This window comes from Melanerpes formicivorus, unplaced genomic scaffold, assembly GCF_026170545.1.
Source record: "Melanerpes formicivorus ecotype bairdi unplaced genomic scaffold, bMelFor1.0.p_v2 SCAF_13, whole genome shotgun sequence".
Lineage (NCBI taxonomy): Eukaryota > Metazoa > Chordata > Aves > Piciformes > Picidae > Melanerpes > Melanerpes formicivorus.
This window is the reverse complement of record NW_027142365.1, coordinates 19,853,364-19,869,638: the sequence shown is the minus strand read 5'-3', so window position 1 is coordinate 19,869,638 and position 16,275 is coordinate 19,853,364. Positions and strand designations below refer to the sequence as shown.

Genomic DNA, 16,275 nt, shown 5'->3' with positions numbered 1-16,275 from the left:
ACACCTCCAGGGATGGGGATTCAACCACCTCCCTGGGCAGCCTGTGCTTCTTCAGGGAAAAAGTTGCTTCTAATGTTCAATCTAAACCTCCCCTGGGGCAACCTGAGGCCATTTCCTCTCATCCCATCACTTGTTACTAAGGAGAAGAGACCAACCCTCACCTGGCTCCAACCTCCTTTCAGGGAGCTGTAGAGAGGAATGAGGTCTCCCCTGAGCCTCCTCCAGACTGAACCCCCCCAGGTCCCTCAGCTGCTCCTCCCCAGCCCTGCTCTCCAGACCCTCACCAACTTCATTGTCCTTCCCTGGGCACACTCCAGTACCTCAATGTCCATCTTGGACTGAGCACCCCCAAAATGAGCTCAGTGCTCAAGGTGTGGCCTCACCAGTGCTGTGCCCATAGGGACAGTCACTTCCCTGCTCCTGCTGGCCACACCATTGCTGATCCAGGCCAGGATGCTGGTGGCCTTCTGGACCCCCTGGTCACAAGCTGGCTCATCCTCAGTCACTGCTGTTCAACACCCCCAGGTCTTTCTCTGCTGGGCAGTCTCCAGCCACTCTGCCCCAAGCCAGGAGTGCTCATGGGGTTGTTGTGACCTAAGTGCAGGACCCAGCACTTGGCCTCATTGAATCCCATTGGCCTCAGCTCATCAATACAACCTCTCCAGATCCCCCTGCAGAGCCTTCCTACCCCCAGACAGATCAACACTCCCTCCTGGCTTGGTGTCATCTGCAGACCTCCCAAGGGTGTGTGGATACTTTTTAGCAGAGCCTGTTCCTTTCTCACAGAAAGCACTAAAATAGTGGGGGGGAAATCTAACCTATGCTGTACAAAAGATATCTGCTGTGACCTTCTTGTTCTGTGTTCCATGTTTTTATTGCAAGTCTCACTGACTCCCTTGCCTGGTTGTTTCTCTGGGCCATGTAGGGCTCACCAGTGACCTGGGTGTCAATGCCAACCTCTGGATTGGCCTTTTCAATGCCCTTGACAGTGGCTGGAGGTGGACAGGGGGCAGTCCCTTCAGATACCTAAACTGGGCTCCAGGTAAGTGAAACAATGGTCAGTGTCTGGCTCAAAATGCTCTTCTCTGTCCCAATTCATTTTACCTAATGACTTTGGTTTCACAGAGTTTGCACAGGTTCCAGGGGACAATGGGAAAGGTAGGAGAGTGGTCAGGAGGGAGGGGACAGGCTCTGCTCACTTGCTCCCTGGGATAGGACAAGGAGAATGGAATGGAATGGAATGGAATGGAATGGAATGGAATGGAATAGAATAGAATAGAATAGAATAGAATAGAATAGAATAGAATAGAATAGAATAGAATAGAATAGAATAGAATAGAATAGAATAGAATAGAATAGAATAGAATAGAATAGAATATTAACCAGATAAGACCTTTGAGATCATGGAGTCCAACCTCTCACCCAACACCATCTGATCAACTAAACCATGGCACCAAGTGCCTCATCCAGGCTCTTCCTAAACACCTCCAGGGATGGTGACTCCACCACCTCTCTGGGCAGCACATCCCAATGGCCAATCTCTCTTGCTGGGAAGAACTTTCTCCTCACCTCCAGCCTAAAGCTCCCCTGGCACAGCTTGAGACTGTGTCCTCTTGTTCTGCTGCTGTGTGCCTGGGAGAATAGACCAACCCCCACCTGGCTACAACCTCTTTTCAGGATCACCAAGTCCAACCACTGACCCAACTCTGCAAGGCTCACCCCTAAACCATAGCCCCAAGCACCACATCCAAACCACCTTTAAGCACCTCCAGGCTTGGTGACTCCACCACCTCCCAGGGCAGCCTGTGCCAGTGTCTGACCCCCAGCACCACCCCAGTGGCTTTGCAGCTGGGACACATGTGTATGTTCCTGCCTGTGAGGGTGGAACTCCTCAGTGTTCCCAGAGGGGCTCTGTAACTCTCTCCCCAGGAAGTCCCTCTGTGGAATCTGTGAAAGTGTGTGGGACCTTCCAAGGCAGGAATGGCAAATGGGAGAACCTGGCCTGCAATCGCAAACTGGGCTACATCTGCCAGAAGAGGAACTCCTCCTGGGATTCCTCCACCATTGCCTCAGGTAAGCTGCTAACGAAACCTGACTATTTCTGCAGTGAGAGAGAGGTCCTGGGAGAATGCCACAGATGAAAGGATCATGTCTTGTCAAAGCCAAAGGATTGCACTTGTTGGCCTGGGTCACAAAGAAGACTTTAATTTGCTGGCAAATTAAAGATGAGGTCAGGATGTTGTTCACTTGGAATAAAGTACAAGGTTCTGCACCTAGGTTGGGGCAACCCTCGATATCAACCCAGGCTGGGAGTTGATGAGATGGAGAGCAGCCCTGCAGAGAAGGACTTGGGGGTGCTGGTGGGGGAGAAGCTGGACAGGAGCCAGCAATGGGCACTGGCAGCACAGAAGGCCAAGGGCAGCCTGGGCTGCATCCAAGGCAGTGTGGCCAGAGCTGGAGAGAGAGGATCCTGCCCCTCTGCTCTGCTCTGGGGAGACCTCACCTGCAGGGCTGGGGCCAGCTCTGGGACCCTCAACATAAGAGAGACCTGGACCTGATGGAGTGGATCCAGAGAAAGGCAACAAAGGTGATCAAAGGGCTGCAGAACCTCTGCTATGGGGACAGGCTGAGACAGCTCAGGCTCCAGAGAGACCTTAGAGCTGCATTTCAGTATCTGCAGAGGACCTCCATGCAGGCTGGGGAGGGACTGTTCAGAAGGGGCTGTGGGGATAGGACAAGAGGCAATGGTTTGAAACTGGAGCAGGGCAGAGTTAGGTTGGACACCAGGAGGAAGTTCTGCACAGTGAGGCTGGGGAGACACTGGAACAGGCTGCCCAGGGAGGTGGTTGAGGCTCTGTCCCTGGAGACATAGAAGCTCAGCCTGGCTGTGTCCCTGGGCAGCCTGCTCTAGCTGGAGCTGTCCCTGCTGCCTGCAGGGGTTTAGACAAGATGCCCTTTGAGGGCATCTAAAGCAATCTGTGAGTCTGTGAATCTGTGCAAAGGCCCCAGGGTGCTAAAGAAGGCAGGATTCTGAGTTTAGTTCTGGTATCCAAATACAAAACCATGACAAACATCCTGGGGTCCAAAATCTCTACTGAAGATGTGCACTGCTAGAAGATGCCTCTGTGCTCAGCACTGGTTAGGCTACACCTTGAGTCCTGTGTCCAGTTCTGGGCTCCTCAGGTTAGGAAAGATGTTGAGATGCTGGAAGGTGTCCAGAGAAGGGCAACAAAGCTGGGGAGGGGTCTGGAGCACAGCCCTGTGAGGAGAGGCTGAGGGAGCTGGGGTTGCTTAGCCTGGAGAAGAGGAGGCTCAGGGGAGACCTTCTTGCTCTCTCCAAGTCCCTGAAGGGAGGTTGTAGCCAGGTGGGGGTTGGTCTCTTCTCCCAGGCAGCCAGCACCAGAACAAGAGGACACAGTCTCAAGCTGTGCCAGGGGAGGTTCAGGCTGGATGTTAGAATGAAGTTCTTCAGAGAAAGAGGAATTGGCCATTGGGATGTGCTGCTCAGGGAGGGAGTGGGGTCACCATCACTGAAGGTGTTTAGGAATAGCCTGGATGAGGCACTTGGTGCCATGGTTTAGTTGATTAGATGGTGCTGGGTGATAGAATAGAATAGAATAGAATAGAATAGAATAGAATAGAATAGAATAGAATAGAATAGAATAGACCAGGTTGGAAGAGACCCTCAAGACAGGTTGGACCTGATGATCTCTGAGGTCTTTTCCAGCCTTATTAATTCTGTACTCTGTATGTGAGGCACAGCTCATGCTGTCCCTGCTCTCTCTGACCCTTTTTGCTCTGTTCTGAAAGGAACCTTTGCCCAGCTGAGTTCCTTTCCCACCCAAGGCCAACTAGGTCTTTATAGGAGCAGGGGAAGGTGTGGAACTATTTCAGTTGGGAACTGCTGGGAGGCAGCTGCCTGCAGAGTAACTGCCTCAGCTCCACAGGCACTGCTAGGAGACAAGCCAGGCCTGGCTGCTGCGAGTTAGTGCAGATCAAAACCATGGCAAAGGGAACAGCGACCAGTGTGGCTGACCACATGAGAGAGGTCTAAACCACAGGAACCTCCACAGCAGTGGAAATCACAGAAGCAAAGAGTCACCCAGGTTGGAAGAGACCTCCAAGATCAAGTCCAACTCATGACCTAGCCCTAACTAATCAACTAAACCATGGCACCAAGTGCCTTGTCCAGGCTCTTCCTAAACACCTCCAGGGATGGTGACCCCACTCCCTCCCTGGGCAGCACATCCCAATGGCCAATCTCTCTTGCTGGGAAGAACTTCTTTATGAGATCAAGCCTAAACATCCCCTGGAGCATCTTGAGACTGTGTCCTCTTGTTCTGGTGCTGGCTGCCTGGGAGAAGAGACCAACCCCCACCTGGCTACAACCTCCCTTCAGGCAGTTGCAGAGAGCAAGAAGGTCTCCCCTGAGCCTCCTCTTCTCCAGGCTAAGCAACCCCAGCTCCCTCAGCCTCTCCTCACAGGGCTGTGCTCCAGACCCCTCCCCAGCTTTGTTGCCCTTCTCTGGACACCTTCCAGCAGCTCAACCTCTTTCCTAACCTGAGGAGCCCAGAACTGGACACAGGACTCAAGGTATGGCCTGAGCAGTGCTGAGCACAGGGCAGAATGACCTCCCTGCTCCTGCTGGCCACACTGTTCCTGATCCAGGCAGCTGACCACAGTGGCCCAAGCTGAAGTCCCTGTGTAGGAGAAGAGGCTCTTTGGTGTAGGGAATGGCTGCACCCAGAGCCTCACTGAGAGGGATTTAAGCTGCAGTTGTGCCTGCACTCTGCATGCCACATTGCTCAGTATTTCTTTAATCCTGCCAGGGCTTCAGTGGGGGCTCCCAGCACAACTGGGATGGAAAAACCTGCTTTGTATTCTCTGTGCTCCTAAGCCTTCTGCTTCTCTCCTCTGCTCCAGTATTTCAAACTCCCAGCAGTACAGACCATTTTCTTCTTGATTTGAAAGCAAGCACTGGGCAGGGCAGCTCATTTATTGTTGGAAATCATTATTCTTTTAGGTGACTTAAAGCCTGTGAAGTGCCCCAGGGGATGGGTGGCCTATGCAGGTCACTGCTATAGACTTTACAGAACACCCAAAATATGGAAAGAAGCCCAAACTTCCTGCAGGAAAGAAGATGGAGAGCTGGCAAGTATCCACAATGTTGAGGAGCAGAGTTTTACAGTCTCCCAGCTTGGCTACAGTGAGTATTCCTGCAGGTCACTCCTCTGTCTGGCAAGAGATTGCTGCTATTGTGATCATGATCCTCACTGGTTTTCACAAAGTCTTCTTCACTCAGAAGTGGACCTGAGCTGTGCCTTCCCTTTTGGCCAAGAAAGCCAAAGGCATCCTGGCCTGGGTCAGAAGCAGGGTGGGCAGCAGGGCCAGGGAGGGGATCATCCCCCTGTGCTCAGCACTGGGGAGGCCACAGCTGGAGTGCTGTGTTCAGCTCTGGGCCCTCCCTGCAGGAAGGACACTGAGGGGCTGGAGCCTGTGCAGAGCAGGGCAGCCAGGCTGGAGAAGGGCCTGGAGCCCCTGGGCTAGAGGAGGGGCTGAGGGAGCTGGGGGTGTTGAGGCTGGAGAAGAGGAGGCTGAGGGAGACCTCCTTGCTCTCTGCAGCTCCCTGCAGGGAGGTTGCAGTGAGGAGGGGACAGCCTCTGCTCCTGGGTGGCAAGGGCCAGGAGCAGAGGCAATGGTTGCAAGCTGCCCCAGGGGAGGTTCAGGCTGGATGCTAGGAAATCTTTCTTGCCTGGAAGGGTTCTGAGGCCTTGGAATGTTGTGGCCAGGGCAGTGCTGGAGTCCCCATCCCTGGAAGTGTTGAAGCAGTGTGTGGAGCTGGTGCTTAGGGCCATGGTTTGGTGCTGAGCCTGCAGTGCTGGGTGGAGGTTGGACTGGGTGAGCCTGGAGGTCTCTTCCAGCCTGATGTGTTCTGTGAGGCTGTGGCTGTTCTGTTTGAAACCATCCCCACACCTTTGTGTTCCCAGAGCCAGATGATCAGCTGTGGATTGGTCTCAGTGACTTCAGGGTTCCAATGTATTTTGAATGGAGTGATGGAACACCTGTGACTTACACCAAGTGGCACCACAGGGAGCCAGCCCACACGGGGGACAAGGCAGACTGCATCCTTATGAAGGGACAGGTACAAATCCCTCTCCCATGTTCACATTCTTCTGTCCTTTGTGCCACACAAAAGGAAAACATCTGACAAAAAACCAAGCAAAACCCAACAAACAAAACCCAACTCCCCCCAAAATAAACCCAAATGATAAGAAGTGAAAAGAGGGAAGGCTTTGAAAGGTTTTCATGGACTGGGTTTAATTCAGAGTGTTTCAGGGTGGAGGGAGAATGGAGTCCAGGTCTTGAAGGTGTATGGTGGAGCAAGAGAAGTGCACTGAGCTGAGCCTTGGTCTGCCCTGCAGCAGTTACACTACATCTCCATCTCAGATTGGTTGAAGTAACTCAGCATCCACACTCAATGTGGTTGATGACAGCCCTTGGAGCAGGGACTTGCTAATCTATGCTGGGCTGCAGCCAGAGCAGTGTGGGCAGCAGGGCAGGGGAGGGGATTCTGCCCCCTGGCTCTGCTCTGCTCAGACCTCACCTCCAATCCTGCCTCCAGTTCTGGTGTCCCCAGCAGGAGAAGGACACAGAGCTGTGGAGTGAGTCCAGAAGAGGCCACAAAGATGATCCAAGGGCTGGAGCAGCTCTGCTGTGAGCACAGGCTGAGGCAGCTGGGGGTGTTCAGCCTGGAGAAGAGAAGGCTCCAAGGGGACCTCAGAGCTGCCTGCCAGGATCTGAAGGGATCCTACAGGAAGGCTGCAGAGAGACTTTTCCTGAGGGTGTCTGGAGACAGGACAAGGGGGAATGGTTTGAAGCTGAGGGAGAGAAGGGATAGACTGGAGCTGAGGAAGAAGTTCTTCCCTATGAGAGTGGTGAGACTCCAGAATAGGTTGCCCAGGGTGTCTCTGGCTGCCTCCTCCCTGAAGGTGTTTAAGGCCAGGTTGGGTGAGGCCTGAGCAGCCAAGTCTAGTTGAGAGGTGTCCCTGCCCATGGCAGGGAGGTTGGAGTAGATATCTCTAAGGTCCCTTCCAACCTGAGGCATCCTCTGATTCTGCTGTTGTTTCCCCACACCACCTAGCTACAGGTTTGTTAGAGGTACTTTGCAGCCTCATGCTACTGGGGACAGAAGTAAAGAGGCAGAGCAAATTCACCCTTGTTTTATACTCCACATGAAATGACATTCTGTAGTGACATGGAAGAAAGAATGAGGCAGTATTTCATGCTTTGTGTTTAGCTGCCCCAGCATTTTCTTCTTGTTATCTTCTTGTTATGTGAACCTTACAGATCCTCTGCTGGTGAGGGCAGAGTGGATCAGCATCTTTGCTTCCTGCTCTCACCACTCGCTGAGCAGCCCTCATTCCCACACCTCTGAGGAAACACAACCCTCTCTGTCTTCATTGTGATGTCTGTCTGGAGTTCTAGACAAAGCAGGAAGGCAAGGAAGAGAGCCCAGAGCACTGTAGGAAGAGAGGAGGAAGGTTTCTCTCTGAAGGTGGTGAAGAGTCCTGCTGGAGCTGGATTTTCCCTCGGTTTCACCTCTCTCTTCTGTTTCTTCTCACCACACACAGGATGGCTCCTGGGCTGACAGTCCTTGTGAGATGAAACTGGGTTACCTCTGTAAAAGGAAACCTTTGGCAGGAGAATCAGGGGCAGGTGAAGTTACCTACCCAGGCTGCCAGAAAGTAAGTGCAAAGCAAAGCAGTGAGAGCTGCCTGTGCCTTGCTTTCACTCCCATCGCGGTGAGGCTCACAGAAGCCAATTGTGCTGACTGCCTTTGGTGCAGCCCTAGAAAAGTGGTGGGTTTGGTAGTTTGATGTGTACTGGGGCTTCTTAGAGGAATAAGGGAACTCTTTCTTTCTTTAACACAAATGGGGGCTGAATCTATTTTTTTCCTACCTCCTTACTTCACTTCTCCTGATGCAGAGCTGCTCTCTTCACCCAGGAAAGCCTCTCCCTGCAGCCCACCCCGGGGTTGTTGCATGCTGTAACTATCGGTCTTGGGTTGCACACAGCCTTCTCAGAGGAGCTACTCCAGCAGAGGAGGCAGCAATATCTGAGCTGGCTGTTCTGCAGAGTGTCTGTAGCCTCTTGCAGCAGCTACCCAAGGAGGGGGCAGGGCAGGCTTGGCACCGGGAGCTGCAAAGCGGCTGTGAGTGTTGTGTGCCACATCCAAGCCATAACCGCTTCTGTGTCCTTCATCAATGGGCAAGGCACAGAGCTGTGGTTGCAAAAGCTTTGTTTGATTACCCTCTGCGTTTCTTCTGAGATAAATGTTGCCTTGGGGTGTGGTGTTAGTGTGGTATTTGGAAGTGTACTGCGTGGTGCTGCCTGACAGCTTCTGCCTGCCTCTCGGTGCCAACAGGGCTGGATGAAGCATGGCTTTTACTGCTACTCCCTGGGGCAGCTACCTGCAACCTTCTCAGAAGCAAAGAAAATCTGTGAAGAAAACAAAGGTTACCTGGCTAGTGTGACAGACAGGTATGGAAACATCCCTCTTGTCCTTACTGATGGGCAACCAGGATGGAAGAGCCCAACAGAAGCCTCTTGTTGGGCAGTTACTCCTGGTGTCTGCTCTGACACCTCTCCTGCGGTGGGAGACTTGTGGTGGAACTGAAGGAGTATCTAAAAATACACCAGGAGCTTTGTATGTCATTGACACAAACATCCAGGTCCTTGCTGTGGTTCATGTGCACTGCTGTTGGCTCCAGGAGTTACACAATTGAAGTAACTCCCCAACAGCTCTGGGTTGCCAGCCTGCTCTCAAACATCTTGCACTAAAAACAAAGAGGTTAACACAAACCTCTTGACTTCTCCTGTGCTGGAGCTTTCCAGCCTTTTCTTTGCAACAGGCAGGTCTGGAATCTTACCCTTTCCCCCCTCAAAGTAACAAGATTTAAAGATGCAAAGCTCACCATAAAGCTCAGCAGGATGCTGCAGCACTCATTTGTCCCCAGTGAGTAACAGCTCTGCACTAACACAAGGACTGCTTGGCTGCTCATGGAGCACTCCAAAGGGAGAATGGAATCACTCTGAGTTCTAAACATCATTTCCATTGCCAACATGCAAAATGGAGCTTGAGGGATTTGACAATTGGAACTACAAAAGTAAGATTATTACCCTGCCTTCCATCCATATTTACAAGCTGGGGTCAGAGTGGCTGAGAGCAGCCAGGCAGAGAGGGACCTGGGGGTGCTGGTTGATGGTAGGCTGAACATGAGCCAGCAGTGTGCCCAGGCAGCCAGGAGGGCCAATGGCATCCTGGCCTGCATCAGGAAGAGTGTGGCCAGCAGGAGCAGGGAGGTCATTCTGCCCCTGTACACTGCACTGGTTAGGCCACACCTCGAGTCCTGTGTCCAGTTCTGGGCTCCTCAGTTTAGGAAGGAGGTTGAGCTGCTGGAAGGTGTCCAGAGAAGGGCAACAAAGCTGGGGAGGGGTCTGGAGCACAGCCCTGTGAGGAGAGGCTGAGGGAGCTGGGGTTGCTTAGCCTGGGGAAGAGGAGACTCAGGGGTGACCTTCTTGCTCTCTACAGCTACCTGAAGGGAGGTTGTAGACAGGCAGAGGTTGGTCTCTTCTCCCAGGCACCCAGCACCAGAACAAGAGGACACAGTCTCAAGCTGTGCCAGGGTGGTTTAGGCTGGAGGTTAGGAAGAAGTTCTGTACAGAGAGAGTGATTGCCCATTGGAATGTGCTGCCCAGGGTGGTGGTGGAGTCACCATCACTGGAGGTGTTCAGGAGGAGACTTGGTGCCATGGCTTAGTTGATCAGATGGTGTTGGATGGTAGGTTGTACTTGATGATCTTGAAGGTCTCTTCCAACCTGGTCTATTCTATTCTATTCTATTCTATTCTATTCTATTCTATTCTATTCTATTCTATTCTATTCTATTCTATTCTATTCTATTCTATTCTATTCTATTCTATTCACCTCTTCCTACCTAATTAACAAATCCCCTTGGTTTTACCTGATGTGCTGAAATAAACTGTTGGAGAAAGTTAACCAATGGAGCTGGCTGGAGTCTGATGCTTATTCTTCACAGATATGAACAAGCTTTTTTGACTTCTGTAATTGGATTCAATCCAGCAAAGTATTTTTGGATTGGTCTCTCAGACACAGAGGAGCAGGGGACGTTCAGCTGGGCCAATGGGGATATGGTCATCTTCACTCACTGGAACTTGGGAATGCCAGGTATGTGCCACAGGCAGGGACTCAACACTACAAAGTGCTCTGGCATGAAGCAGCAGATGACAGAGTGACATTCTGGTGAGGCTAAAGGGATTAAATCAGGATTGTGGTATCTCCCTCCAGGAAACCACCTGGGACTGTGTCATACCATCATAGAATGGTTTAGGTTGGAAGTGCCCTTAAAGGTCATCCAGTTCCAACCCCCCTCCCAAGGGCAGGGACACCTTCCACTAGACCAGGTTGCTCAAAGCCCCATCCAGCCCAGCCAGGGAAAACCTGCAGGGTTGGAGCCTCCCCCTTCTCTTTAGGCAACCTCTTCCAGTGTCCCTCAGGGTGAAGAACTTCTTCCTGATGTCTGATCTCAATCTCCCCTCCTCTATCTTGGATCTACTACCCCCATTCCTATCACTCCCTCACACCCTCCCCAGCTTTCTTGTAGCCCCCTGCAGATACTGGAAGGCCACAAGAAGGTCTCCTCGGAGCCTTCTCCTCTCCAGTCTGCACAACCCCAACTCCCTCAGTCTGTCCTCAGAGCAGAGCAGCTCCAGCCCTCTGCTCATCCTCATGGCCCTTCTCTGGACACCTTCCAGCAAGCCCAACTATGCTCTCCAGGTTCTTGCTTGTCTTTCTCCAGCAGGTCTGTGTCTCTCTTGTGCTGGGGGCTCCTCTTGGCCTCACGCTGCAGGAGCTCCACATAAAAACTCCTTCTCAACATGTACTCTAAAGCTACCCTGCTGTAGTTTAAAACCACTGCCCCTTGCCCTGTCACCACATACCCTCCAGCTCTCCATACTCTCTCCGGCTCTCCTGTAGCACCATTCTGCTACTGTAAGGCCTTTCTGAGGTCTCCCTGGAGCCTTCCCTTCTCCAGGCTGATCAGCCCCTGGAGTGTCTCCTGGTATCCTTTGCTCTCTGCTGCTTTTGAGAGGTGACTCATGGAGTAATGTGAAAGGAATTTGATGACATTTCCTTTTCTGATGGAATTGCAATGCCTGTGAGCTCTCTGGGGCAGGTTCCTCTGAAGGAAGCAGTGTGTTCTCTGAGAAGATGCAGCCACTTCCCAATGACCTGTAAACATGTTGTGTTTCATGAAGGAGGAGAGCCAGGCTGCGTGGCCATGGTCACAGGATCCTCAGCTGGGCTGTGGGATGTCTTGAACTGTGAGGAAACAAACATGTTTGTCTGCAAGCAGCTGGTGGAGGGAGTGACACCCCCACCTCCTCCAACACTGCCCTCTCTCCCATCATGCCCAGAGGGATGGAAAAGTGTTCATTCAAGCAGCTTCTGCTTCAAGGTAGGTGTTTGACTGCTGAAGGCAAGTCAAAGGAGAACAGCTTCCATGGGTGCATGGAAGGTGGATTTTACCCTGCCTACATGGGAAGTAATCTCTGGTAACAAGTCTCCAGCCATCCCCAAGTGGTGTGGCTGGGAAATGCTGGAAAAGGGCTCTATGGAGGCTGAATTGAAGTTTGGAGCCACAGGGTCTTTGGGATGATCATAGAATACTAGGAGCTGGAAGGGACCTCTAGAAATCATCCAGTCCAGCCCCGCTGCCAAAGCAGGAGCACCCAGGGCAGGTCACACAGGTTCCTGTTTGGAAAGGTTTGAAAAGGGTCCAGAGTAGGAGACTCCACAACCTCCCTGGGCAGCCTGCTCCAGGCCTCCAGCACCCTCACACCCAAGAAGTTTCTCCTCATCTTGAGGTGGAACCTCCTGGGATTGTGTTTATGTCCATTGCCCCTCATCCTGTCACTGGGTACCACTGACAAGAGCCTGGCTCCATCCTCCTGACAACCACCCTTCAGATATTTACAGACATTGATCAGATGCCCTCCCAGCCTTCTCTTCTCCAGGCTACCCAGCCCCAGGTCGCTCAGCCTCTCCTCTTAAGAGAGATGCTCCAGGCCCTTCATCATCCTTGTAGCCCTCTGTTGAATTCTCTCCAAGCAGTTCCCTGTCCCTCTTGAACTGGGGAACCCAGAACTGGGCACCCCATTCCAGAGGTGCTCTAACTATTGAGTAATCAGATTTGATAAATGACCCCAGGCTTATGGGTGCAGCATTAAACAGCAAGTGATAGAAGTGGAGGGCAGAAGGAAGGGGGGAGCCCAGGGCATTGTCTCTTCTGTAATAGCCAGCAGAGTCCTTCACTGCCCTCTTGCAGATTTTTCGGGGAGAAAGGGAGAAAATGCAGACATGGTTTGGTGCAAGAGATTTTTGCAGAGCCATTGGAGGAGACCTGGCATGCATCCACAGTGAAGAAGAACAAAAACTCATAGCTGACTTGTGAGTATCTGCACATCATTTATAGATAGGGGGGAAAAAAAAAACCCAACCCTCCCAAGCATTCAAGAGCTTAACCTTCCTAAAAGACAGAAAGGACTCCTGGTGATCAGTTTCTGCTTTGCAAAGACAGGGACTGTTAGTGCAACGTGGCAGAAGGGCATGGGCAGAAAGAGGAGAGCAAGAGGGCTTTCTGTGCAGGCCCCTGGGAAGCCAGTGGCTACACACTGGAGTAACCTGGACATAGATAAGCTGAATTCAGCTGAGTTCAAATCTGTTTTAGTTTAGAGCCAGACAGATGCTCTTTCACCTCTTCCAGAAGGGGCAAAACAGAATCACTCACACACAGGATGGGATTGGATGGGGAAGTTGAAATGGAAAGGCCATTCACAACTACACACAGCAGTACAAAGCAGCTCAAACACACAGAATCCACAGTCTGGGCTTAACACAGAGCCACATTAAGCCAAAGCTTCACCCAAACCTCCCTTTAAACCAGGCCAACCAACCCAGGCCTTCATGCCCCCATCCCCATCCCCCCCTCCCCCATGCCTCTCTACCTTCCATACCAAACCACTGTGACACAGCTAAAATGCCTCTTCTCAGCTCCAGGCCCCAGTTAGGCAGCTCCAGGCCCCAGTTAGGCAGCTCCAGGTCCCAATTAGGCAGCTCCAAGCCCCAATTAGGCAGCTCCAAGCCCCAATTAGGCAGCTCCAGGCCCAATTAGTCAGCTCCAAGCCCCAATTAGGCAGCTCCACGTCCCAATTAGTCAGCTCCAAGCCCCAATCAGGCAGCTCCAAGCCCCAATTAGGCAGCTCCAAGCCCCAATCAGGCAGCTCCAAGCCCCAATTAGGCAGCTCCAAGCCCCAATCAGGCAGCTCCAAGCCCCAGTTAGGCAGCTCCAAGCCCAATTAGTCAGCTCCCAGTCCCATTTAATCAGCTCCAGGTCCCAATTAGGCAGCTCCAAGCCCCAATCAGGCAGCTCCAAGCCCCAGTTAGGCAGCTCCAAGCCCAATTAGTCAGCTCCCAGTCCCATTTAATCAGCTCCAGGTCCCAATTAGGCAGCTCCAAGCCACAACTAGGCAGCTCCAGGTCCCAATTAGACAGGTCCAGGCCCCAATTAGGCAGCTCCAGGTCCCAATAAGGCAGCTCCAGGTCCCAATTAGGCAGCTCCCAGTCCCATTTGATCAGCTCCAGGTCCCAATTAGGCAGCTCCAAGCCCCAATTAGGCAGCTCCAAGCCCCAATTAGACAGCTCCAGGCCCCAATTAGGCAGGTCCAGGTCCCAGTTAGACAGCTCTAGGTACCAATTAGTCAGCTCCAGGTCCCAATTAGACAGCTCCTGGTCCCAATCAGGCAGCTCCCAGTCCCATTTAATCAGCTCCAGGTCCCAATTAGACAGCTCCAGGTCCCAATTAGGCAGCTCCAAGCCCCAATTAGAAAGCTCCAGGTCCCAATTAGACACTTCCAGGCCCAATTAGGCAGCTCCAGGCCCCAGTTGGCAGCACTGCCAAAGCTTACACCAGGCCTTCCCCACAAGAGGTAACAGCCTGGGTGTCCTCCCAGGGGGTGAGAGGGAGGGGGAAAAAAGCAGAAAGCTGACTCTGCAATCAGTTTTCTAGGGATGCAGGGCTTAAGGGAATGAAACAGACCTCCTGGTCCAGCTCCTGCAGGTCTGTATCTTTGTGGTTCTTAAAGGCACCTAACATCTAAACCATCACAAATTCAGAGAGATATAATGGATGCTTTTAAATAATGTACACTTGACCAGCAGAGGAGATACTCATAGAATCAGAGAATCATAGAATCAGTAAGTTTGGAAAAGATCTCAAAGATCTTCAAGTCCAACCTGCTACCCCAGACCTCATGACTACTAAACCATGGCTCCACGTGCCACATCCAAGCCTTTTTTGAGCACCTCCAGGGATGGTGACTCCACCACCTCCCTGGGCAGCACATCCCAATGGCCAATCTCTCTTGCTGGGAAGAACTTTCTCCTCCACCTCCCCTGGCACAGCTTGAGACTGTGTCCCCTTGTTCTGGTGCTGGGTGCCTGGGAGAAGAGACCAACCCCCACCTGGCTACAACCTCCCTTCAGGGAGTTGGAGAGAGCAATGAGGTCTCCCCTGAGCCTCCTCTTCTCCAGGCTAAGCAACCCCAGCTCCATCAGCCTCACACACACACAGTGTCACAGTATCACCAAGGTTGGAAGAGACCTCAAAGATCATCAAGTCCAAGCTGTCACCACAGACCTCATGACTAGACCATGGCACCAAGTGCCACATCCAATCCCCTCTTGAACACCTCCAGGGATGGGGACTCCACCACCTCCCTGGGCAGCACATTCCAATGGCTAACAACTCTCTCAGTGAAGAACTTTCTCCTCACCTCCAGCCTAAACTTCCCCTGGCACAGCTTGAGACTGTGTCCTCTTGTTCTGGTGCTGGGTGCCTGGGAGAAGAAGAGCTTAAGCTAATTCGCTGCCCCTTCCTGAGGGGAAAGAAGGGGAGACTCTGGAGAGCCTGGCATAGTGATGTGCTTATTGTGCCATACTGTGTTTCACCAAAGCCTGTGAGCACAGACAGGGCTAATTTTGGATGCCTATGCTCTAACCCAGCCCTTCCCATACCATTTCCTGTCAGTCAGTCCTTGTGCACCTTTCCCATGTAGCTCTGTGTTTCACTGCTTCCTGCCACATGCACTGCCAGGATGCTTTTCCCCACATGGCAGCTGAAGAACTGCTATGTATGATTGTATCATAGTATCAGTCAGGGTTGGAAGGGACCACAAGGATCATCTAGTTCCAACCCCCCAGCCATGGGCAGGGACACCCCACACTACATCAGCCTGGCCACAGCCTCAGCCAGCCTGGCCTTAAACACCTCCAGGGACAGGGCCCCAACCACCTCCCTGGACAACCCATTCCAGGCCTTCACCACTCTCATGGGGAAGAACTTCCTCCTCCCCTCCAGCCTGAATCTCCCCACCTCCAGCTTCATTCCATTCCCCCTAGTCCTATCACTGCCTGAGATCCTGAGCAGTCCCTCCCCAGCCTTCTTGTCTCAAGTGATACTTCAAGCATCAGAGCAGTGAGACTAAGGCACTGCTAGGCTTTCTCCTTCTGTGTTTCTCTGTGGCTGACTGTCTGCATTTATAATCATTCAGAGACAGAGATTATCTTCACACCTCGTTCTGGATGGGTTTAAGTGCTTTGGACTCCAGTGGTGGCTTTGTCTGGAGTGATGGCTCACCAGTGAGTAAATCATTTTGTGTTCCAACTTTTCCTCTATTTTCCCACCTGTAGCAGAAACTCCCACAGCTCCTGCTGTAAATGCCACGAGTGACATCAAGACTTTACTACCCAATTTGTTTTCATAGAATCACAGACTGGGCTGGGTTGGAAGGGACCTGCAAAGCTCATCCAATCCAACCCCTCTGCACTCAGCAGGGACATCCTCCACTAGATCAGGTTGCCCAGAGCCCTCTCCAGCCTCACCTTGAATATCTCCAGCCATGGAGCCTCAGCCACCTCCCTGGGCAACCTGTGCCAGTGTTCCACCACTCTCCTGGTGCAGAACTTGTTCCTCACATCCAATCTCAATCTGCTCTGCTCTAGTTTGAAGCCATTGCCCCTGCTCCTGTCCCTGCAGGCCTTTGCCAACGGTCCCTCTGCAGCCTTCATGTAGACCCTTCAGGTACTGGCAGGCTGCTGTTAGGTCTCCCTGGAGCCTTCTCTTCTCCAGGCTGA

At 52.3% G+C, this 16,275-nt stretch overlaps 1 protein-coding gene across 1 annotated transcript in view; it reads left to right on the top strand.

The window, feature by feature from the left end:
* LOC137444986 (macrophage mannose receptor 1-like) overlaps positions 1 to 16,275 on the top strand; it is a 62,826-nt gene that overhangs the window by 15,613 nt on the left and 30,938 nt on the right. Inside the window, exons 5-14 of the mRNA XM_068146366.1 lie at positions 926 to 1,042; positions 1,930 to 2,073; positions 5,024 to 5,206; positions 5,988 to 6,142; positions 7,632 to 7,745; positions 8,426 to 8,541; positions 10,100 to 10,248; positions 11,340 to 11,539; positions 12,410 to 12,531; positions 15,693 to 15,825. Of these exons, the coding sequence (XP_068002467.1) occupies positions 926 to 1,042; positions 1,930 to 2,073; positions 5,024 to 5,206; positions 5,988 to 6,142; positions 7,632 to 7,745; positions 8,426 to 8,541; positions 10,100 to 10,248; positions 11,340 to 11,539; positions 12,410 to 12,531; positions 15,693 to 15,825 (1,433 nt within the window). The remainder of the gene's footprint in view (positions 1 to 925; positions 1,043 to 1,929; positions 2,074 to 5,023; positions 5,207 to 5,987; positions 6,143 to 7,631; positions 7,746 to 8,425; positions 8,542 to 10,099; positions 10,249 to 11,339; positions 11,540 to 12,409; positions 12,532 to 15,692; positions 15,826 to 16,275) is intronic.